Genomic DNA, 23802 nt, shown 5'->3' with positions numbered 1-23802 from the left:
ATTGAGGAGGAACAGGGTAGTTCCCTCCCTATAGACTTGTTCCATGCTGTTTTACTGGCTCTGATAAACTATCTGTCTATAAATTAGGCTACCTAAACTGTTCCAATGTGTCCAACTTATGCTAATTCAAGTGTACTTATAATAAATACAGCAAGAAGTTGTTTTTTTATGTAAAGTGATGAAATGTGTAAATGTGTTTCTGTTTAGAGATTTGCTGTCGAGCTGAGACCAATGTGTGTGTGCGTGTGTGTATGTGTGTGTGGAAGTGCGTGTGTGTAAGTGTGAAAGAGGGTAAAAGAAAATGAGGAAGGAATGGAGAGAAAAGTGACAGACTTAGCCATGCAGGCTGCATTGTTACAGAAGGTGAAATGTAAGAATGCAAATGAAAACAAATGTGCCTATTCAACACAGCTATTTCAGGCAAACTCACATTCACACACATATTTACACACCATGGGCAATGACAGCCTATTTTTTCCACAATGTTTTCTCACTCACATGTGAATTTGTGCTGCTTTGTGTGAACTGAATCCCCCATCCTGTGTAAATTTATAATAGCAACAGCAGTGACAGGACAGTGAGCACAATATAGCTTCACCATTGTATTTTACTTTGCATTTTATGATGTCTTGCACTGATTTACTACGTTTTTTTTTGTTGTTCTTAAAGCAAGGGAGCATCAGAATGTGGAAGGATAAATCCAAATTAGATTGTCAGGGAAACCTCAGGCTGTTCTGGGTAACAAGCAACAGAATGAGGGATGGAGGAGACTTGAGTACAGTGAGACACCTTGAGAGAGATGCAGCTGGACAGAAAGCCCACAGAGGAGGACCATTACAACAATTTGTTCTGATGGGAGGGTAATGGATCTCAAGTTTGATGGAAATATGCAGTTATGCAGGAGTTTAGAGATAGAGTTGTGTTAATGCAGAATTTCCACATTTCATTAGTCATCTCTTTGGTCACACATTTGGGCCAGCATCTTTACCTTAGACACCTTCCTCTATTTTCTGTCCTAATTGTTAGATTGCATCAATTTCACAAAGTAATCACCTCACAGTGTGAATCCCGAAGATGTCTCCTGATTATCTGTGCTGTGTTCTGTGTTCTCTCTGACAGGTGATGTCGTGGAGCGTGGCTTTAGGTGGCAGGATGACAGTCGTCAAGCTTCTCCTTCCTGTCCTCCTACTCCACTCTTTCTGTAAAGGTAACACCTCTAGTCACATAGAATGACCATATACTGTATATGCTCATGATCATGACTGGAGTTCATTAGATTATTTTCTGTGTCGTCTCAGGGTCCCTTTCTTTGTCTCCCAGCTGCAGCCACAGTCTGTGCTAGCCTAATAGACAAATGGGTTAGCTGCTTCTTACTTTTGAAACACAATGCACTTCTTACCATGTTACACTAAAGTCTGGTGTTATTGTTCAGAAGGCTACTTTAAAGCACTTTCCCTTCTTAAGTGTGTTTCAGTGAGGTCAGCAGAAAGAGATACAAAGTGAGGGAGCTTTAATGTGAACTGTCTTCAAGAGACAGACAGGTGACATTGCCGGTCAGACACTGTTGAGGCAGCAGGGAAAGTTATTAAGTGAATGCCACAACCTCTTTCTGTCAAGCACAAGTTGATCAAGGCCGTTTTCATCCTTCTGTGGCTGGAATCAACACCAGATCCATCATGTTTTCCTGGTTTCCTGTTGTCTGTATTCAGTGTCCACCTTGAAACTGTCGCTGGTTGGTGTATTTTCTGCTGATTATGGCAACCTTGTTTTTTGCGACTCCTTGCTCAGACTAATAGTTTCTGCTTCAGGTGACTATTGTATTGTCCTGCGACAAAGTCTGAAAATGCAGTGCGCAAATGCATGACAGCAAAGTAGCTGGTGGAATTTTGTTTTCAGGTTTCTCGAGGAGAAAAAAGCTGGAAGATTTGGCACCTTTTTCCAGTTCCTTAAGTGTTTTCTGTCTGACTTTCTGTAGTATTAGCATGCCAGCCTGACCCTGTACTCAATGTTAGAATTACCATCCTAATCAAACAAATTAGATTGATGAGCGCTGCTCTCATTATTGTGTGGCTGTAATCAATCTACATTCCGTCATCTAAGGATGATGATCGCAGATGTGGATTAGAGCTTATTAACCTCTCCTCCTCAACTCGAAGTACACTCCAGATTCTTGGCATCCTCTATTACCCCTATTCCACCAAAGAGGTTCTAGGGCTGGTTCTACTGCGTGACCTAGCACCAGTTCTTTGTTTTCCACACCGAAGTAGCAGCCAAGCCGGTTCCAAACTGTTACCAGAAAGATTTTGGGCAAGCATCAACTTCAAGGTGGGCTTAATAGGGCCCAGAGTTAAGAATCAAAGACACAAGCCACCGCATCAATTTTGGGCGGGGTTAGAGATCAAAACAGAAACACCAAAAGTTAAATCAAATCTTACGAATGTTAGCTAATGGTTTGGTAACAAGTTAGCATTAACATTTCTCTCACTTGGGTATTTTTTTGCCTCCAAAACAATGTTTCTTTGGTGGGTTCATAAAAGGTAGAACTTAATGGTTGAGTAGTTAACTTAACCGTGCTATAGTAAACTGGTTTATTGTCCACATTGTGGAGAACATATAAAGTTGAAGCATAATGGCTTCTGACATACAGTCACATGATCACATTTTACTCTGGTTCAATTGGCTCAACTTTACTCTTGGCCTATGGAACAGCAAACCATTTTTTGGAGGAATCAGGTTGGAACTAGTTATGCGCTGACTCTAACCCCAGCACCAAACTAGCAGGAGGTTCTTTTTGGAAGAAAAGGGGTATTTGCGTCATGCTATCAGGCCACAGATAAGTATCATCTTCCACACATGCTCTCATGACTGAACATTCCCCTTTCAAAGCATTGGATAATATCAAGCACCCTCGCTTCAGAAAGTGCTGACCTGGCATTTTCTTGCCTCGGTGTCCCCCAGCTTGGCTGATCAAAGACTGGAGCTTTGTTACCTGATCTGCTCAACAAAACACCTCGTATCTTCACAGTCTTCCGACACCACAGAGCTCTACCTACACAGCAGACCTTTAACCTTGCTGTTGTATGTGAAACAATGCAAAAAATTTAGGAATGTACCTATAGAGTGTTTTATTTTTGCCACCTCAGGTGAAAAATAGATGACACTCTCATGGCTTATCGAGTGCTCTTCGTTAAAGGAAAAACACAACTTGGTTATTTGTATCAATTAATTGTGTCTGAAAATATGTTCAGATAGTTTAAGTTTATAAAATGGCACTGTACCAGGTTCAAGATAATAAGTACTTTGAGAAAAACCTTTACTTTTAGACCTGCACATGAAAAAAGAAACATAAAATGAAAAGTCACTGTCAGACAATTGATCTTGATATTATGAACAAGATAGCTCCCAGCTCTGCCTACACTTTGTCTCATTTTTATCTACAATAATAAACTTGATAAAACCAAATTATCTTCTGCTGATACTTTATATAAAAATGTAAAAGCATCATTAAAAATGTGGAAAATATCCTTAAATCTAACAGGCACATTTCCGCTTTGGGAATTCCTGCTAAATATTGGGCGCATGAACTCAATGGAAACCAGTGCTCCCACTCACCTCCCTCGATGATCAGGTCACTACAGGGTTGGACCCCTGAGGGACACCACGAGTTTAGATCACCTTGACTGTTTTGATGTTAGCCACCGAAACCAAAAATCATAAAGAAAACAGCAATGAGAAAGGGGGTTGTTACGTTAAACTCTTTTGGGGGGGGGGTTAACGTAAAGACTAACAGACCACCAGGGAAAGACTGATACAGCCTGTCAAGATAGTGCTTTATTTCTTAACAGTAAAAACGTGCATATACTGTATCAGGAGTGGAGGGAGAGATGGAACAAACAGGTATGTGCCAAAACAAAAGTCAAAAAACAGGGCATCTTAAAACATCAAAAACACAACGGTGGCCACAGCCCATAACCTAGTGTAAATAACAAACAGAATGTCTACATGCGGCAATGTATGGGGTACCCCGTCCTTACCTAGTCCCACCTGCCCTCCACAAACTCTTCCTGTCCAACCGTGAGCGAGAGAGAGAGCCCCCATGAAATAAGGGAGGAGAGCCTTTAAAGCGGGACTCCGATAGACACAGGGGAGCCAATCCTAAGATACCCCGGGAGTCCACAGGTGGTGTCAATCTTTCTCATCACCAGCACTGCCTGCCTTTCGGTGTTCCGCCTGCCTTTCGGTGTTCCACCAGTTCTCTCAGCCTCTAGATGGCGCCACTCTGGAAACAAAGAACACGAAAAGAAACACCAACAACTCCCCTGACACGTAACAGGGGTAAACAAGGGAAGGAGCTGAGGTGGTTGACATGTTTCTTGTTTGTGTACATAGTGTTGGATACTATGAAGGAGAGCTTGCTTTGAATCCTGATTTCGTCACATCCTGCTCCCAATCAGCACTGAGTAAACTTCAAGACCCACCAATGAGTTTTTGGGGCTATTCTCAGCACCTACACTAGAGCAGGAACATATGTAGGCCCCATAAAAGTTCTTGTTAAGCCTTGTTCACACTAAATGATGGGCTGTTGGGTCACCATGCTGTTCACAGGTTTTACCCTACAGGGATGGCCAGCGAGAGAGGGTCTTCCATCAGTAGGGGCCTGGCCGCCTAGACTACTTGATCTCTAAACATGTTTTGTATCAAAAACTCACACAAGAAGCGACACAGGAGATGCTCACAATGCAATGTCTAGGCGAGGTGATGTTTTTACTGCAAAATCAGAGCAGAAAAGAGTCCATCAGGTCGTTTGTGCACTCAAAAATCAACAAGAAATTATATATTGCTATGATCCTGTTGTTTTTCACCCTGTTGCTGCTCTGCTCTGCTGTTGTTGCTATTGCTGTTCTGGTCGCTTCCGTGTTTCTTACTAACCCCCATTACTACTCTCACTGGCTGTAGATCATTTTATATTTTCACCAGTTCGGTTGTCAGCGACTGCCCCACAATGCAGTTGTTGTCGAGTGGACGACTACCTCGTCCCGATGTGGGGTAGGAGAGCAGCATGTTACGGTCTGGGTTTTAACAGGACCCGGAAGCAGGCAAGAACGCAGTGATGAAAAGTCCAAAACTAGGTTTTATTCAACAAACACAAAAATGGCAGTCCTCTTGGACTGTAGGGAAGCACTAGTTCAAACCTCCGGAGTGCACAGAGAGCTCCAGCACGAAGCCAACACAGGAGTCGAGTTCTGCATGTTTCACGAGTCCAGCAGGATGCCATGGACACCTCCAACGAGCAGGGAAACGCACCAAAGACAAGAGACCAAAAATCACCAAAATGTTCCAAAGTCACCAAAAACACCAAAATACTCCGACACTGGTAGGCAGGAGTTTAGTCCTTAAATAGGCGGTTGATCGCTGATAGCCTGCAGGTGCGTCAGCCTGTGGCAGGAGCATGGCTTTCCCTGCAGGAAAAAAACAACCGGGAAGCCTGGACCCCAACACAGCAACCTTATATCAGGGCTTATGCTGCATTACATTTACCTTGGAAGTTGGAACTCGGCAAAAGTGGCCATTTGGGGGTGGTTCCTGCAGTTGAGACACGCCCAATGGCCTCAGCCCCCTAAAATGACAGAGAACTTTCTGTAGCAGAAATCTGCTTAGTGATGCTTTAATCAATATCCGTCTTTCCAGATAATAAAGGTAGCTTGCACCTTAATTTATGATGTATTTTAAATATGCAAAATTATTTGGTTTACAGAAATTATGTAGTTTTCTCAGCATTTAATTTTAGGAGTTGAAACAGCTAAAAAAGAGTGGTAGTGTGAGTCTTTACCATCTGATTTGCTGCCCGAGTTCTGTCACCTCATTAGTTAATAATGTTTGAGCAGCATCCTAATAAAACTTTGAGATGAACTTAACACATGAAAACAGTCTGCACTTTACAATGTTTGAGCTATTTATGTATTTTTTCCTGGTGCCTTACAGTTACATGTTCATTATCAAATAGATCCAGGATGTTTGTTCAACCTTTTTTGAACAAAATAGAGATCAAAGATTGTTTTAAAAAAATTGGGTCTGGAGAAGAGGGCAACAGTTTAATTACTCTCAAAGTAACCAGAAAATCTTTTGAGGCTAACTTAAATAGACTAAGTCTCAAACTTCCAAAGGTTTGAATGTATACACTGGGACCATGTTTGGAAGGTGCAGGTCAGAGTATAAATAATTCAAATCAAATCAATCTTTATTTATATAGCGTCTTATACAATCAAAATTGTTTCAAGGCGCTTTCCATAATCCCAGGGCCTAACCCCAGACAAGCAACAGTGGCAAGGAAAAACTCCCCTTTAACAGGAAGAAACCTTGAGCAGGACCAGGCTCATGTTGGGGGACCCTCCTGCTGATGGGCGGAAACCCTGATAATAAAGAATTACAATAGTCCAGCCTGGAAGTAACAACAACCTGTCTTTAAGACAGGTCTGGAGCTTCACTAACTTCTCTGTCTCCTCTGGTTTCATGGATAAATAAAGCTGAGTGTCATCAGCATAACAATGAAAATTTATCCCATGCTGCCGAATAATGTTCCCTAAGGGAAGCATGTACAAGGTGAAGAGGATTGGTCCAAGTACAGAACCTTGAGGAACTCCATGGCTAACCCTACTGTATGAAGAGGGAACACCATGGACATGAGCAAACTGGTATCTATCAGATAAATATGATCTAAACCAGTCTAGTGCTGTCCCTTTAATCCCAATCACATGTTCCAGTCTCTGTAACAGGATGCTGTGATCAACTGTATCAAAAGCAGCACTGATATCCAGCAGAACCAGCAGAGAGACCAGTCCATGATCTGAAGCTATGAGAAGATCATTAGTAACTTTAAGAAGTGCTGTTTCTGTGCTGTGATGAGCTCTAAAGCCTGACTGAAACATCTCAAAGAGTCTGTTCCTCTGCAGGTGCTCCAGTAACTTCGTCACCACCACCTTCTCAAGAACTTTAGAGATAAAAGGAAGGTTGGATATTGGCCTATAATTTGCTAATATGTCAGGATCCAGTGATGTTTTTTTAAGCAACGGCTTAATCACTGCCACCTTGTAGGACCAGGGTACATAACCTGACACTAAAGAACAATTGATCTGGTCCAGGATAGAACTGCCTATCAATGGTAAAACATCCTTCAACAGGTGTGTTGGGATGGGATCCAAAAGACACGTGGTGGTCTTGGGTTTCTGAATTAGCGATGACGCCTCAGAAAAATATATAGGGGTGAAGGAGTTTAAGGGCTTGTTGGAGAACCTGTATGTTCCCACCGTCAGCACATCTGGTGATGGTCTAGTTGTAGGGATGGCCTGGTTAGCTTTTTCTCTGATGGCTAGAACGTTATCAGTGAAGAAGCTCATGAAGTCTTCACCACTAAGGGAAGAAGGGATACGTGGATCTAAAACACTGTGACTCTTAGTTAATTTGGCCACAGTGCTGAAAGAAACCTGGGGTTGCTCTTATTTTCCTCAATTAAAGAAGAAAAATAAGCTGTTCTAGCCTTGCGAAGGGCCTTTTTGTAAACTAATAGACAGTCTTTCCAGGCTACATGATAGCTGTCTATTTTACAAGAATGCCACTTCCTTTCCAGTCTTCGCACTTTCTGCTTGAGGGTCCTGATATGTGAATTATACCAGGGGGGCACACCTCCTCTGATTTACTATTTTCTTTTTCAGGGGGGCAACAGAATCAAGCGTGATTCTCAGTGAGGTTGCTGCACCTTCCGCAATAGAGTCAACCTCAGCAGGGCTAAAATTATAATGATTTATCCCTGGGGAAACACACGGTGGTCCTGGGATTAGCACAGGGATCACTTCCTTAAACTTAGCTACAGGATTATCTGAAAGACATCTGCTATAGTAAGACTTTGTTCTGAGCATAGAAGAATCCTTAATCATAAATGTGAAAGTGATCAAAGAATGGTCTGACAGGAGTGGGTTCTGACACATGTTCTACCTCAACACCATAAGTCAGAACTAGATCTAGGGTATGGTTGAAGTTATGAGTTGGTTGGTTTATCTGTTGAAGGAAACCAACTGACTCAAGTAATGAAATGAAGCCATTTCTAAAGCTGTCATTTACAACGTCTACATGGATATTAAAGTCTCCAATGATAATGACTTTGTCAGTTCTAAGGACCAAGTCAGATAAGAAATCAGAGAACTCAGACAGGAACTCTGAATGTGGCCCAGCAGGGGGCCGATATACAACTACAAACAGAAGTGTAGTTCAGATATGTGATGCCAAGAGTCAGGCTTTCAAATGAACTGGAGTCATATTTTGGTCTGTGATTAATTAATAACTTGGAGTGATAGATTGCTGCCACTCCCCCTCCTCGACCAGTAACACGTGGAATATGATAATTAAGATGGGTAGGAGGAGGAGATTCATTTAAGCTAACATACTCCTCCTCCTGAAGCCAGGTCTCAGTAAGACAAAATAAATCAATGTGATGATCCGCTATCAGGTCGTGTACTAACAGGGATTTACACAAAAGAGATCTAATATTTAACAGTCCACACTTAATTGTGATATTAGTTCCTCCAACTTGCGCTTTAGTATTAATTTTAATAAGATTATGGTGATTGACCGCTCCCCTGCTCTGTGCTTGGTGAACTTTTAACCGTGGAACAGAGACTACCACTATAGTGTTAAATATATTATTGTTGGTGGATGAGGGTTCTATGGAAGCAGCAGGGAGGTGTGTAAGACTACAACTGTGCATCCTGGTCTGGACCCTGGATTGTCAGGTCACTTTGGGTCTAATAAAATTAGCCAAATTACTAGAAATGAGAGAGGCACCATCTCGTGTGGGATGGACACCATCTCTCCTAATCAGACCAGGTTTTCCCCAAAAAGTGCTCCAATTGTCTATAAAGGCCACCTGGTTTTCGGGGCACCACCGTGACAGCCAGCGACGAAGCGATGACCTGCGGCTAAACATTTCATCGCTGGCCAGATTGGGGAGGGGACCAGAGAATGGTACAGAGTCCGACATCGTTTTTGCGTAGTTGCACACCGACTCCAAGTTAATTTTGGTGACCTCTGACTGACGAAGCCGGGTGTCGTTGGCTCCGACGTGAATAATAACTTTACCAAATTTACGTTTTGTATTTGTTTAATATGGGTTGTTTCTCACTGTTTTTATCAGGTGACTAGAATGTCCCAAGTGTTCAAATTAGTAAAGTGAATACAACACACCAAGTGTTCAATATTAAGTGAATACAACACCCCGTGCACAATGCAACCAACGAACGATTGAGAAGACAGGAAGTGACGCAATACGTTACCAGGATGGAATCAATCACCAATAATTCCACAGTTTAGGATGATTTCACATACAGTACAGGCCAAAAGTTTGGACACACCTTTTCATTCAATGCCTTTTCTTTATTTTCATGAATACTTACATTGTAGATTCTCACCGAAGGCATCAAATCTATGAATGAAGGCATTTAAAGTACACATATAGTTGTCTAATAGGGCTGTCGGCTGTGTAACAACCTGACTCCTGCACAACCTAACTGATGATCCCAATCCCATTAATAAGGCAAGAAATTCCACTAAATAACCCTGATAAGGCTCACCTGTGAAGTGAAAATCTTTCCAGGTCACCACCTCATGACGCTCACTGAGAGAACACCAGGTTAAATACATAATTCCTCATATGTTCATTTATAATTTTGATGAATCAGTCATCATCATCATCATCATCATCATCATCATCATCATCATCATCATGCCAGGAAAATCAACATTCATTGATCAATTAAATTCTGAGTAGTTGTAGAAATCATCACAAACCTCACCAATTTTACAAGAATGTTTTTTTTTTATTACAGTAAAACAGAAAGAAAAATTGAATGAAATGAACAATGAACCAGCTGCCACAGAGGGAGCTGTAAGGAGAAGAAATGTGATTAACGCTGTAGTCACGTTTGTCTACTTATTGAACATCAGGTTCTCTTGGGGATTTTTTTGCATGATCCATACCTGAAATTAGTTCAAAGCCCTCATTGTTTGTGTTCCTGCGGTTTCTTCACTGTAAACTAGGAGGTAAAGCTGTGGCAATCATTTTTGTAAATATTGTCATTATTAATCCGAATACCTTTCTGTCCACAGGCTCCAACCAGCCACCACGCTTCCTGAACTACTTTTTTTCAACCTATCTTCTCATCTATGAAGACATGCCTGTCGGTAAGTGTCTGTGTTGTTTTTTGTCAGACCTAATGACAAACTCTAGTAATAAATTTGGGGTGTTTATTTGTCTGGTGATCCTCAGAGTTTAGTTACAGAGGAGACCTGAGTTGGTTCCTTATTTTGGTCTCTCACTCTGCTAATTTCCTACACTTCCACTGTATAATAAACTTGGTTATAATATGTAAAAATGCAGTTGTGGGGGAGTTCAGGTCAGTTATTTCCCATTTTACCACTATTTTTCTTGGTTGCAGTGACTGACAAGGCAATTTAGACATGTCGGGCTTTTCATCATCTTTCAAGGTGTTAGTGACTTGGAATTAAAATCCTCTATATTGGATTGATTTTTCCTCTAAGTGTTTTCCTCTTTTAATCACATGACCTTTACTCTCTGTCTCGGCCAGGCTGTCATGGCTCCCATTCTGAGCTCCTGAATTTTACCTTCCCCATGTACCGTATTGGAGTTTCATGTCACTGGAAATGTCTTTTCAAAAGATTTGTTTCTGATTCATGAAATTACATGAGTATCAAAACCATTATGGCACATGTAATAATTTTGGTGTCATCCTCTTATAAACGGTGTATGCTGTAGTGCAGACAAGGTTACAGTAGGTATACAGTGAATATTTTTCATAGTTGCATCATTGTCCATTAACACTAAACACCTTTAGGCAATCGGCTACCTCTCATTTCAACCAGCCTTTGTTCTGACCATTGAAGGGCACCTCACTGTTGGATGATGGTGTTACTAATTCACTGAACTATTCTGCCCAGGTTGTCCCCTGGTCATTAATCACTGTGTCCTTTTCCTCAGGCAGCTGGGCTTCGGTCCAGCAGACCTTCTCCCTGGTCACCAGCTCTCAGCAGTGTGATTATGAGGGTGGAGCTGAGTAATCAGACAGGCACAATTTGTCAAGATTATTGTTTATTAGTTCAGCAGATGTCCTCATCTCGAAAGCCCTCCTCTTGATAAACACGTCAAAAGGCAGGCAAAAATCTTGTAATTAGGTATGGGTTATTGTCCCACATGGAGAATCAATCAAGCGGCAGTTTGAGCACTAACGTCAGTCACTTTTAATTTGAATAAAAGGCAGATTGACAACATATTTTCATCTCAAGGTTCAGTAGAGAAATTGTGCTGAGAATAAAGAGTAGTTGAATTGTACTTTTAAGGCACAATGGAGGAATTTAATCATATTCAGCTGTCATGATTTCCTTTAATTGACCATTATTTAAGCATAAAATTTGAAGAGTATAAATGAACACCTGTCTGAGAGGCCAGGCTTGCATGACTCAAACTCAGTGTTCCTGTTTCCCCAACCGTTCTCTCGTTTGCGGCTGAGTTTTAGGCTGGGATGTAAAGCAGTGAATTAGAGTTTCATTCACTTATTCATCTGTATAGGGTGCACCTGTACAGTATTTGGCCTTCTATTGACAATATCAGCAAATTTAGCTTGTGTCCACCTTCCTCAGCTAGATATTGCAGAAGAAGGCTACTGATTTTTCATCAGAGACAATTGCCATAGATATGATCATAAAATTAAACCTCCTCCCCCTTCTTGCTAACAAGAGATTTGTGTCAGGACAAACGCAGGACTTTTGAGCAATGATCTTGAGGTACGGCACGATGGGACAGGTGAACAGGGTCAGAGGAAGCCTTCAGATGCTGTAAACTGTGGCATGGGTACAACTGTCTATTACAGCTGAGTCAGCAGACTTTACTCTCTGGCATGCGGATAAACACCACAGCTTTATTGGATATGGCTGTGAAAACTTGCAAAGAATATGCTGCTATGAATGATGGGCTGCATCAGCCGGCTGCAGTTAGTGTCTAAGCACACAAGAGGACCTCTTCATGGCATTTAGACCACAATTGCCCCATTGTTTCAGCTGCACAGCCATATGTTCTCGACCATTTCCGGTAATGCACCCCAGGCTTTGGAATCATTCATTCCTGGGCGGGGGGGCAGTTAAAAGAGAGGGGTTAGTGTTTAAATAAAGTGGCTGATAACAGTGTGTGTATCAGGAAATGGGATGTGTAATTAGAGTGAGAAAACACTTTGATTAAGCACTCTCATCTCTTAATCCACTTTGTCCTGATTCGGCAGATTAAGCTCTCTTCTAAGTAATTAACTCGTAGAAAGAGCATTTGTTGAAAATTAAAAAAAAAAACCTTCCACACTGGATTGTGGATGCCATTTCATAGTACCCAGTCACATACATTGTTTGCCTTTGATTTTGATAACTTAAATGGTCCTAAATTGTTTGGGAGGAAAAAAGAAGGGACTCTTTTGACCCCCCACAGAGGCCCCCTCTACTCCCGACATTAGCAAGGATCATAATCAGACTGCAGTCAGACACCCGATGAATATGTTAAATTATCATGGGTATAAAAGGGTCCAAATAGTTCTATATTTAGGAGGAGAAGGAGGCGCAGGAGGTATTTCCTGACATTTATTCTTACAAATTTCGATTAACTTTACTTCTAAAGTATCAGCAGGGAAACAACAGGCCAATTTCATTCGCCAAAGGTTTCACTTCTTTTTTCACGCATATATCGTTATTGAAACATATCTGTCTGTACCATTGCTGCGATGCTGCTGTGCTGCTTTGCTCCTTCACATTCTTCTGCTGACACAGTTAAATACCTTGAACTTTTAATAAGCTCAGTGGCATTCCTAATTTAATAATAATTAAGAAGCAGAATGTAACCTCAAGGAATATCTTTTCTAAATGTTTGGATAATGACTGTGTACCCCCCCCCCCCCCCCCACACACACACACACTCTCTCTCTCTCTCTCTCTCTCTCCCTCTCTCTCTCTATCTCAGGCTATCTCTGTCACCAGTAAACATAGACAGATAGACAATATTCATGTTGTCAATAAAGTACAGAATATGGATACTATTGCGTGATTATTGCTTTATTTATGAATATATCCAGAAAAGAATTGCGTAATGCCGATATCATTTGTTTTTCATCTTTATTTTTATTTTATTTATGCAAGTTTTGCTCTTTGCTTTAAAAGGAGACACATCCAGACCAGATGATGTAGTAAAGTTCAGCACTATGAGCATTCATTTCTGATGTTTCTCAGAGTAGAATCGGTATTTGGCTGATTTTCAGGAGGTTCTGTGAGGCAGCCGTGTTGGCCTGTTTTCAGCCCTCATCTAAACCAATTCGATCGTGCTGTGAAGCTTGTGGTCTTTTTGCATCTGTGGCAGTGCTGTTGTGTCATCGCTGTCGGAATTCGAGTTGGCGGTTCCGCTCAGTAAGAGATGGTTTAGAGGAAGTCTGTTAGTGCATGTGTGTGTCTAGTTCAAAATCTTATCTGCTGCTGCAGCAGTGATTACTCCTCCATGAAGAAGTTTGAACCACCTGATTTCAGCTGGAGTGGAGCCCCAACATGGGTGGGAGATATTCCTAATCACTGGGAAATTCTACTCCCCTTCCTTGCCTTACTTGATGAAGGCGACGCTGATCTTTGACTTCTTGCCACAGCTTTCGGCTGTCACTGAACTGATGCACTGATTCGCACATTGAATTGCCAATAGTGTGAGCATAGTCCAATCCAATAGGGACCTCTTGGTTTGGTTTAGTCAGACATCCTTTATCGCTCTCCTATGTTGCCCTGCTCTCCCCGTTTTTCCCCCAGGAAATAAGAGGGTCCACGGTTCAGCAATGTCAGCAAACACACCATCCATCATGACGTGCAGCGCTAGATTGTCCGCACTTAACCACGTGAGGTGTTAGCATTATTATTGCCCGAACAAACACTGTCACACCAAAAGTATACATTCTATATAATTCCAGTCACTGAATATATTTTATGCATTTTAATAATCTTTAAATAGTCAAATAAGGAAGTCATTCTATGAAAGAGAATGAAATACATCAGGTGCTTATTGAAAACTTACTGGATCATTACAATTATTACATGACTTGATGCAAAAGTAAGTTTATTTGTTAACTGATAGTTTGCCTAACTCAGTTTGAGTCAGTTTGCACGCTCATCGTATCATCCCCACGCCTTTAAAACCTGCGGAGGTGATCCTGTGTGTCACAGCTTATCCTGGTCTTTGGTTTCAGCTTCATAGCCCTCATCTTACACAAGACTCGTGTAGTATTTCTCCTCATGCACGATCATGGTCATGTTACACTACAGCGATCTCCCTCATCTTCTTTTTTTATTTCAAGTCCCCCACTCCTGTGTTGTTGACTGTTTATTCATGTTTATTCAGTGCCTGCTGCAGCCACATGGTGAATCCATGTGGACATAAACAAAGGCGGTGACGACAGCCCATCTGTAGCTGGTAAAAGTTCATTGAAAATGTCTGCGGGAATGTTGCACAAAGCCAGTTCATCAGCCTAGACTGAAGGCATTGCTGTGGCTGTGGCTGTGACAGTGTACCTGGATAAAAATGTCTGACTCGTCATATTAATTTGTAGGTTTGTGTTTGCCACTCAGCTACACAATTATCTGTGATTGTTCTTTGTCATCAGTCAGTATATTGCTATTTTTTAATTCTAATCCAACTTTATTTTTTCAACCTCTTAAAGCAACTGCAGTGGACCAAAGTGCTGCGCAAAAGATAAGACAAAATGAAAAGCAAGAGCTCACAAGGTTGCATATGAATTAATTTTTTTTTTCCCAATCGCTTGTGTGTGTTCTGTTCTTTAGCACCAAGAGGTGGCAGGTTGCAGATCAGCTTCTTGCAGCTGCTTATCTGGCCCAGGTGGGTCATGGCTGATACCTGCCTCGGCCACGCGGAGCAGCTAACCTGGAAATTGATGTTTCACATCAGCAGCCCCCTCTTCTTGCTTCATTGCAGGGAAGCTGTAAAAGTTGGAGTGTGTGTTTGTGTCCGTATAGTTCACTTGCCTGTGTGTGTGTGTGTGTGTGTGTGTGTGTGTGTGTGTGTGAGTGTGTGTGTGAGTGTGTGTGTGAGTGTGAGTGTGAGTGTGAGTGTGAGTGTGTGTGTGTGTGTGTGTGAGTGTGTGAGAGAGAGAGACTGTATTTATTGTTATTTCTTCTCCCTGGGCCACTCTGCTGAGAAACATGTGCATGTAGCGTTTAGTGATTTATATTAATATTTGTTTGCTGTTCAGGTCTTTATTCCTCAATCTTTTTTGCCAAAAATTATACAACACCTACACCTAGAAAAAATGATTAAATATAAAGAAAGGGATATTTTGGGAAAACTGGTCTGTTAGTTTCTTGTCCTAGTGACACAAGTGACACAGGCTTAATACTCTGAATTTTTGAGTTTTGTTTTTTCCTGTTTAAAAAAGAGCCTTTCATCACCACACACCATCCGGAGTTGTGTTAATATGTCCTTCCTTATACTTTAGCAAGCGCAATTTATCTGTGGCAGTCAACTTTCCGAAACTATTTGAGTTATGGCATTGTTTACATGACAAGCTAGAGCAGTCTAAATGAAACACCCTGCTGTGTAATATCAGTGTTGATCATCTCTGTGTGAAGAAAGGTTGAATTGTCCTTGTCTTGAAAGCTGACATTTGTTCTCATAAAGCCCAGCATGCTGGTGCCAGATCAGTTTAATTGACAAGTGAGGTGTCTGAGCTATGTGCTCTTCTTTCACAGACCACTCTGCACACACTTTGCTCTCTGGTTTGGTTTACTGGTGTCACCACAGCAAGTGATGTCATTCACTGCTGAAATGTTGGTTTGTGTCTCATTCTGACAGTTTGAGGAGATGATGACTATATGGTCACTTTTTTTGAAAGCAAACATGTCGTCCTATTTAATCTATCTATCTGTGATGGCCATGATTCCGTCTTGTGGGTCCATTTGTGTGTGTATGTTTTCGCCAATTCATCATTTGCTCTCTTTTTCTTCATTTTAAACATCTGCTTATAGGAACATTTCATAGTGTTTTATAATCTTCTCTATTTCTTGTATATACACGTTAGAAGTTTCTCTCTTTAGAAATGTGTTTTATATTAAACGCATTGGATTTTGCCTGCTTTTATCTTTTTTTCCCTTCCAGATATCATTATATTTCATGATTTTGGAAGCAAGGTATAAGTCATCTGACTTTTATCATATGTCTCATTTTGGGGTAGATGCGGTGACATAAGCCCCCCCAACATGATGTCAAAGAACTTAGAAACTCTAAGACCTCCTGCTGTCTCTGAACCTTTTTATTCTGATTGCATCAAATCCAACATTGAGCAAAAAGCCTATGGTAAAATTGGGAGACTATCTATGTGTAAAAGGAAAACAGCAAACTGACCAATGAAAATGTCTGTGATGTAACAAGGAGTTCGGATTAAATGCTGGTGGTCAGGGGATCTTCCATCTCATCAGTCTAGTAAAGATCAGATGAGAATAAAAGCGCTTTTGTTTAACTGGCATTTAAGAATGCTGGATTCTGCCGTCCTCTGAGAAGAGCCATATTCGTTGACATTAATTAGCATAAGTTGGTGTGTGTGGATTTGTGGACAGTCAGAAAAGAAATATAGACTTGCTCAACATCACAAAATGAAACATGTCAGGATATTGTAAAGCACAATAAAATAACAAACAGTAAATCCTACAATAATTTAAGTAATGAATGATCAATTACTTACTTACATTTTCATGAAAGAATATGCATGAATAATAGATTTACATCTTCAGTACAGGAAAAAGAAGAATTTGGACAAAGCACCTCCACCACAAAAAATATGCGCACGTCTCTGCAGTCGCTGAATGTAGCATATCTGCTTTTGGCAGAAAGAAGAGATTCTGAATGATGGTGACAGAGGGAGGGAGGTAGGAAGGGATGATTTCAAACCTGATCAACCGCAGCAGCTGTCATTGCCCAAACTGTCCCTCTCACCTCTGCTGTTTATTATGCTTCCCTTCATCACTCTCCAGATTGTCCAAGGAGGTCAATTGCCAATTTGCCTGCGCCAATGTCTTTGTCAGGAAACAATATTAATTTGGGGTAATTAGGACCTGAAACTAATGAGCGCTACAGTAATGAGTTCATTTATAACCCATAATAAAAGTATGCTGTTGCAGGAATTTTAGAAAATGCAACCAGACATCAGATTTCTAGCCAACATTCTAGAGATACACCTGCCTTTCAACACACACACTCCATGGATTGTCTGCATGGTGTCTGCTCAACACCATTTTTAGTGGGGGGTTTGTAGACGATCTAACCTCCCAGCCCCCCTCTGAATGTTTTTCTATTCAATCTTCTCTCTCAAATTCTCTGCCAGGTTGCCATACACCTGTCTCACAACTTTCTTTGATTGTGCTGTATGAAAATATGTGTAGAGGAAGAATAAAGGATCTTGGAAGAGGTTCGCAGAGGGAGAGAGGAATGAAGGGCTAAATGTTGGGGGAAAGGAAGAAAATAGTGCAGGAAAAATATGGGAAAGGTGAAAATCTATGTAAAGGTGGAGAGAATAGGCTTTTTCATAGTTGAAAATGAGGGGGAGAGAGACTTCCTACCAAATGGACCATGTTTGAAACTGAATCTTTAGGTTTTGATGTTGAAATACAGCCAAATGTTCCATTTTTTTGATTTCCAGATTAAAAACAATTTTTTTTACAGTTCCTTAGCTTATATTTTATGTTTCAGATCTTTTTTTCATCCATCCATCCATCCATCCATCCATCCATCCATCCATCCATCCATCCATCCATCCTCTACCGCTTATCCGGGGTCGGGTCGCGGGGGCAGCAGCCTAAGGAGAGAAGCCCAGACTTCCCTCTCCCCAGCTACTTCTTCCAGCTCATCCGGAGGGATCCCCAGGCGTTCCCAGACCAGTAGAGAGACATAGTCTCTCCAACGTGTCCTGGGTCTTCCCGGGGGTCTCCTACCGGAGGGACATGCCCTGAACACCTCACCATGGAGGCGTCCAGGGGGCATCCTAACTAGATGCCCAAGCCACCTCATCTGGCTCCTCTCAACGCAGAGGAGCAGCGACTCTACTCCGAGCTCCTCCCGGATGGCAGAGCTTCTCACCCTATCTCTAAGGGAGAGCCCAGCCACCCTACGGAGGAAGCTCATTTCGGCTGCTCGTACCCGTGATCTTGTTCTTTCGGTCATTACCCAAAGCTCATGACCATAGGTGAGGGTAGGAACGAAGATCGACCGGTAAATCGAGAGCTTCACCTTTTAGCTCAGCTCTCTTCACCACTAAGGACCGGTGCAGAGTCCGCATTACTGCGGATGCCGCACCGATCCGCCTGTCGATCTCCCGCTCCATTCTTCCCTCACTCGTGAACAAGACCCCAAGGTACTTGAACTCCTCCACTTGGGGCAGGACCTCCTCCTTGACCCGGAGAAGGCACTCCACCTTTTTCCGGTTGAGAACCATGGCCTCGGATTTTGAGGTGCTGATTTTCATCCCAGCCGCTTCACATGCGGTGGCGAACCGATCCAGTGATAGTTGGAAGTCACGGGCCGATGACGCCAACAGGACCACATCATCCGCAAAAAGCAGAGACCCGATCCTCAGGTCACCAAACCAGACCCCCTCAACATCATGACTGCACCTCGAAATTCTGTCCATAAAAATTATGAACAGAATCGGTGACAAAGGGCAGCCCTGGCGGAGACCAACCCTCACCGGATACCAGTTCGACTTACTGCCAGCAATGCGGACCAAACTCTGGCACCGATCGTACAGGGAGCGGACGGCCCGTATCAGCGGGCCCGACACCCCATACTCTCGGAGAACCCCCCACAGGACCCTCCGAGGGACACGGTCGAATGCCTTCTCCAAGTCCACAAAACACATGTGGACTGGTTGGGCAAACTCCCATGCACCCTCGAAGACCCTGCTGAGGGTGTAGAGCTGGTCCACTGTTCCACGCCCAGGACGAAAACCACATTGCTCCTCCTGAATCCGAGGTTCAACTATCCAGCAGGCCCTTCTCTCCAGTCCCTCTGAATAGACCTTACCAGGGAGGCTGAGGAGTGTGATCCCCCTATAGTTGGAACACACCCTCCGATCCCCCTTCTTAAAAAGAGGCACTACCACCCCGGTCTGCCAATCCAGCGGCACTGCCCCCGATGTCCACGCGATGTTGCAGAGTCAAGTCAACCACGACAGCCCTACAACATCCAGAGCCTTAAGGAACTCTGGGCGGATCTCATCCACCCCCAGGGCCTTGCCACCAAGGAGTTTTTTCAACTTCCATCTCCAGGTCCCCAGGCCCTACTTCCTCACTGGAAGGCGTGTTGGTGGGATTGAAGAGGTCCTTGAAGTATTACTTCCACCGATCCACAACATCCCGAGTTGAGGTCAGCAGCACACCATCACCACTATACACAGTGTTGACAGTGCACTGCTTCCCCTTCCTCAGACGCCGGATGGTGGTCCAGAACCTTTTCGAGGCCGTCCGAAAGTCGTTCTCCATGGCCTCACCGAACTCTGCCCGGGTCTTTGCCTCGGCAACAGCCGTAGCTGCACTCCGCTTGGCACGCCGGTACCTATCTGCTGCCTCAGGAGTCCCACAGGCCAGTAAGGCCCGATACGACTCCTTCTTCAGCTTGACGGCATCCCTCACCGCTGGTGTCCACCAGTGGGTTCGGGCATTCCCGCCACGACAGGCACCAACCACCTTGAAGCCACAGCATCGGTCAGCCGCCTCAACAATGGAGGCACGGAACATGGTCCACTCGGACTCAATGTCCCCCGCCTCCCCCGGGACATGGTCAAAGCTCTCCCGGAGGCGTGAGTTGAAGCTCCTTCTGACAGGGGACTCTGCCAGGCGTTCCCAGCAGACCCTCACAACACGTTTGGGCCTGCCAGGTCTGTCCGGCATCCTTCCCTACCATCTGAGCCAACTCACCACCAGGTGGTGATCAGTTGACAGCTCCGCCCCTCTCTTCACCCGAGTGTCCAGAACATGCGGCCGCAAATCCGATGACACAACCACAAGGTCAATCATCGATCTGCGGCCTAAGGCGCCTGGGAAAGGCGTACCTTTATGTCTGAACAAGGCGTTTGTTATGGACAATCTGAGACGAGCACAGAAGTCCAATAACAAAACACCACTTGGGTTCAGATCAGGGAGGCCGTTCTTCCCAATCACAGCTCTCCAGGTCACACTGTCATTGCCAACATGAGCATTGAAGTCACCCAGGAGGACGAGGGAGCCCCCAGAAGGAGCACTCTCCAGCACTCCCTCTAAGGACCCCAAAAAGGGTAGATATGCTGAACTGCTGTTTGGACCATAGGCACAGACAACAGTCAGGATCCGTCCCCCCACCCGAAGGCGAAGGGAGGCTACCCTCTCATCCACCAGGGTAAACTCCAATATACAGCCACTGAGCTGGGGAGCAACGAGAATTGCCACCCCTGCCTGTCGCCTCTCACCATTGGCAACTGGTAGAGAGAGTGGTAGAGAGTCCAACCCCTCTCGAGAAAACTGGTTCCAAAGCCCTTGCTGTGCATCGAGGTGAGGCCAACTATATCTAGTCGGAACTTCTCAACATCGCGCACCAACTCAGGCTCCTTTCCCACCAGAGAGGTGACATTCAATGTCCCTAGAGCCAGTTTATGCAGCCGGGGATCAGACCGCCAAGGTCCCTGACTCCGGCTGCTACCCAAAACACAATGCACCCGACCCCCTTGGCCCTTCCTGCAGGTGGTGAGCCCACGGGAAGGGGGTCCCATGTTGCCTCTTCGGGCTGTGCCCGGCCGGACTCCATGGGCAGAGGTCCGGCCACCAGGCGCTCGCCAACGTGCCCCACCCCCAGGCCTGGCTCCAGGAGGGGGCCCCGGTGACCCGCATCCGGGCAAGGGAAACCTGGTACCAATGTTGTTTTTCATCATTAGGAGGTCTGGGCAACACTTTGTCTGATCCCTCACCTAGGACCTGTTTGCCATGGGTGACCCTACCAGGGGCATATAGCCCCAGACAACGGAGCTCCTAGGATCATTGGGACACGCAAACCCCTCCACCAGGAGGGGGATCTTTTTTTCAGTTTCAGTTTTTTTCATCTTCAAAACTTTCTTCAGTTTCTTTTTCAGGTTCACATTTGTGGCCCTGAGTGGAGGGCGAGGTCACACATTTTGGCCCCACATTGATGAATGACAGCATAGTAATAAAGGCAAAGTCCCTCTCTTATTAATGCTGCCATCAGGACTTGTAGCCCTTATGGCAGTTTAAACTCAAGGCACACTGTCAGATTGAGACCGGCAGCAAAAAATCACAAAAACACAAGTAGCAAAGCTGCAGCACAGGTACAACTGTCATAATATTGGTCACATTTTGGCAGAATATACAGTTTGATGCCCAAAGTGTTGCCTTTCCTGTGCTACATCAGGAATCACTTTTAGTGGATCTTTCAAATTATTCTTTTAGAAAAATGACCCTTAGTATAAAAAGGCCATGACTGGTTGCTGTGTTGCCTTCACAGTGGCATGAGGACTTCAAGAACCCCAATACCGGCAGTTAGGTTGCATTGATTTAACATGTCATTGAGCCATAAACTGCAGAACTGTACAGAAAATACATTTTGAATCTGATAATCCAAAAATTGTAACAAGTTTAGATTTCAATTAAACACCTCGGCTACACACTTACACGAGAGGAGGCTAGAAAAAAGAGCTGAGAACATCACATCAATAGTAATAATCAATCAATTTTTATTTATATAGCGTCTTTTACAATCAAAATTGTTTCAAGGCGCTTTCCAGAATCCCGGGGCCTAACCCCAGACAAGCAACAGTGGCAAGGAAAAATTCCCCTTAAACAGGAAGAAACCTTGAGCAGGACCAGGCTCATGTAGGGGGACCTTCCTGCTGATGGCCGGCTGGGTAGAGAGAGAGGAGAAGGGGGGAGGACAGGTAGAGGATAGAATAGGTAGGAGAGGAGAGGAGAGGAGAGGAGGAGAGGAGAGGAGAGGAGAGGAGAGGAGAGGAGAGGAGAGGTGAGGTAGGGGAAAATCTGATATGAGTTTTCTTTGTTCTTTTAAATCTTCAGAGTATAAATAGAAAGATTTGTCTGTTGGACAAAAGCTGCAGCATCTGCTTCCTCAAAACTGGCCGTCACGTGTCAAATCAAAAGTGGACAAGTTCCAGCCGCTCTGCATTTCATTTTTTCTCTGCTTACCTATAAAAGCCTGAATGGTATGGAAGCATGACAAGAGTCATGATATTGGTACAGCGCCACCTCATTGCATATTGATTTGAGGCTAAATTTTGCTCTTTTATAGTCTTACACTTATTTTGCCAGAAGATTTGAGGGAGTCAAAATATTTCTGCCACACATAAGGAAGGGGATGTAGTCTGAGGCCCAATGGAGGTTTAATATAAATGCACTGATATTCAAACCCTTAGTCGATGTCAAACTAAGTGAGCCTGTGTTTTGTTATTTGGTTTCTGAGTATATTCCTCTATGTTTCATGTCATTTTGTTAGTGGGAAATAAGTCTTCTCCCAAGTGATAGTTTTCTTTTACACTGAATGAGATTGTCCTCTAGGATTTATTATATTTCGTGTCGTCATTTAACCTTTAGAGCACAATGCTCCCACCAGTGTGATTCCCGGTGTTAGTGGTCCGTTTGTGGCAATGCAAAGCACAGTGTTCACACAACTTAAATTTAGTCCTAGTAGACCAAAGAACTTTCTTCATGTTGACCTTTGAGTCTCCCTCATGTGTGTTTGTGAACTCTAGTGAAGGGTCAGCCTTATGCCTTAGAAGTAGTAGTGTTGTAGTGAGAGAGAGGTTGATGTTTTGACCCGTAGATCTTACAGTCTTTGTGTTCTCTAGCAAAATACTGAACCTCAAACTGTTCCCATAGCTGTGTCATGAACGTTATCTTATTTATTTATAACCTTTATTTAATATAACTTTTATGCAATGTAATCCAAAGTGTTTTGAGTGGTCAAACATGAATATAAAGACAGAGTATAAACTTTGTTTTTTCATTTGCTCTTTCTATAAAGATGTGATTGAAGGAGAACCATGACAGTAGTTTCTGCCTCCCATTTCAGCTGCTAAATCTTGAATGATTAACAGCAGTTGTAGCTCCCTTGTTCCCTCTTCCATAGATTTGTTTGGACACATTTAAAAAAAAAAAATCAGTCTAAAATTTAGATAGACCATCGCAATACCAAAGAAGGGAAATGTGGAGCGGCATTTTTGGACTGTTCGTGGAAAGTATGACACCGAATACCTGCCGAAAAGTGAGCTGAGAAAGAGAAACGGGAAAATCCCAGATGTTTTTCACAATGGCAAATAATTTACATAGTTAATTATGTTGTATTATACAACATATTTGGTTATGCAACGTACATCAACATAAATTGTAAGAATTCTCAATAGTTTTCTAAATAAATATAATGGGTTGATCATTTTGACTTGGTCATTTCATAAGTAGCTCACATGCTGAAAAAGTGTGAACACCCCTGATCAAAATAATAAAATCCTTTACAAAAGTAATAAAAACATTAAGTTTTTTTTAGGATCTGAGGTCAATTAAAATTCCAAATGGATTGCCAGACCCTGAGATAGTTTAATGCCATGCATTTTAAAACTGAAGAAACAAAAGAATCTATCCCTGATTTTTGCCCAATATAATGCTTAAATATATTTA

At 43.1% G+C, this 23802-nt stretch overlaps 1 protein-coding gene across 1 annotated transcript in view; it reads left to right on the top strand.

Moving 5' to 3' along the window:
- cdh23 (cadherin-related 23) overlaps positions 1-23802 on the top strand; it is a 172395-nt gene that overhangs the window by 6333 nt on the left and 142260 nt on the right. Inside the window, exons 2-3 of the mRNA XM_057047827.1 lie at positions 1120-1207; positions 10156-10230. Coding sequence (XP_056903807.1) covers positions 1123-1207; positions 10156-10230 — 160 coding nt within the window. The 5' untranslated portion in view covers positions 1120-1122. The remainder of the gene's footprint in view (positions 1-1119; positions 1208-10155; positions 10231-23802) is intronic.

The sequence above is a fragment of the Takifugu flavidus genome, chromosome 11, assembly GCF_003711565.1.
Source record: "Takifugu flavidus isolate HTHZ2018 chromosome 11, ASM371156v2, whole genome shotgun sequence".
Lineage (NCBI taxonomy): Eukaryota > Metazoa > Chordata > Actinopteri > Tetraodontiformes > Tetraodontidae > Takifugu > Takifugu flavidus.
This window is presented reverse-complemented; position numbering and strand designations above follow the sequence as displayed.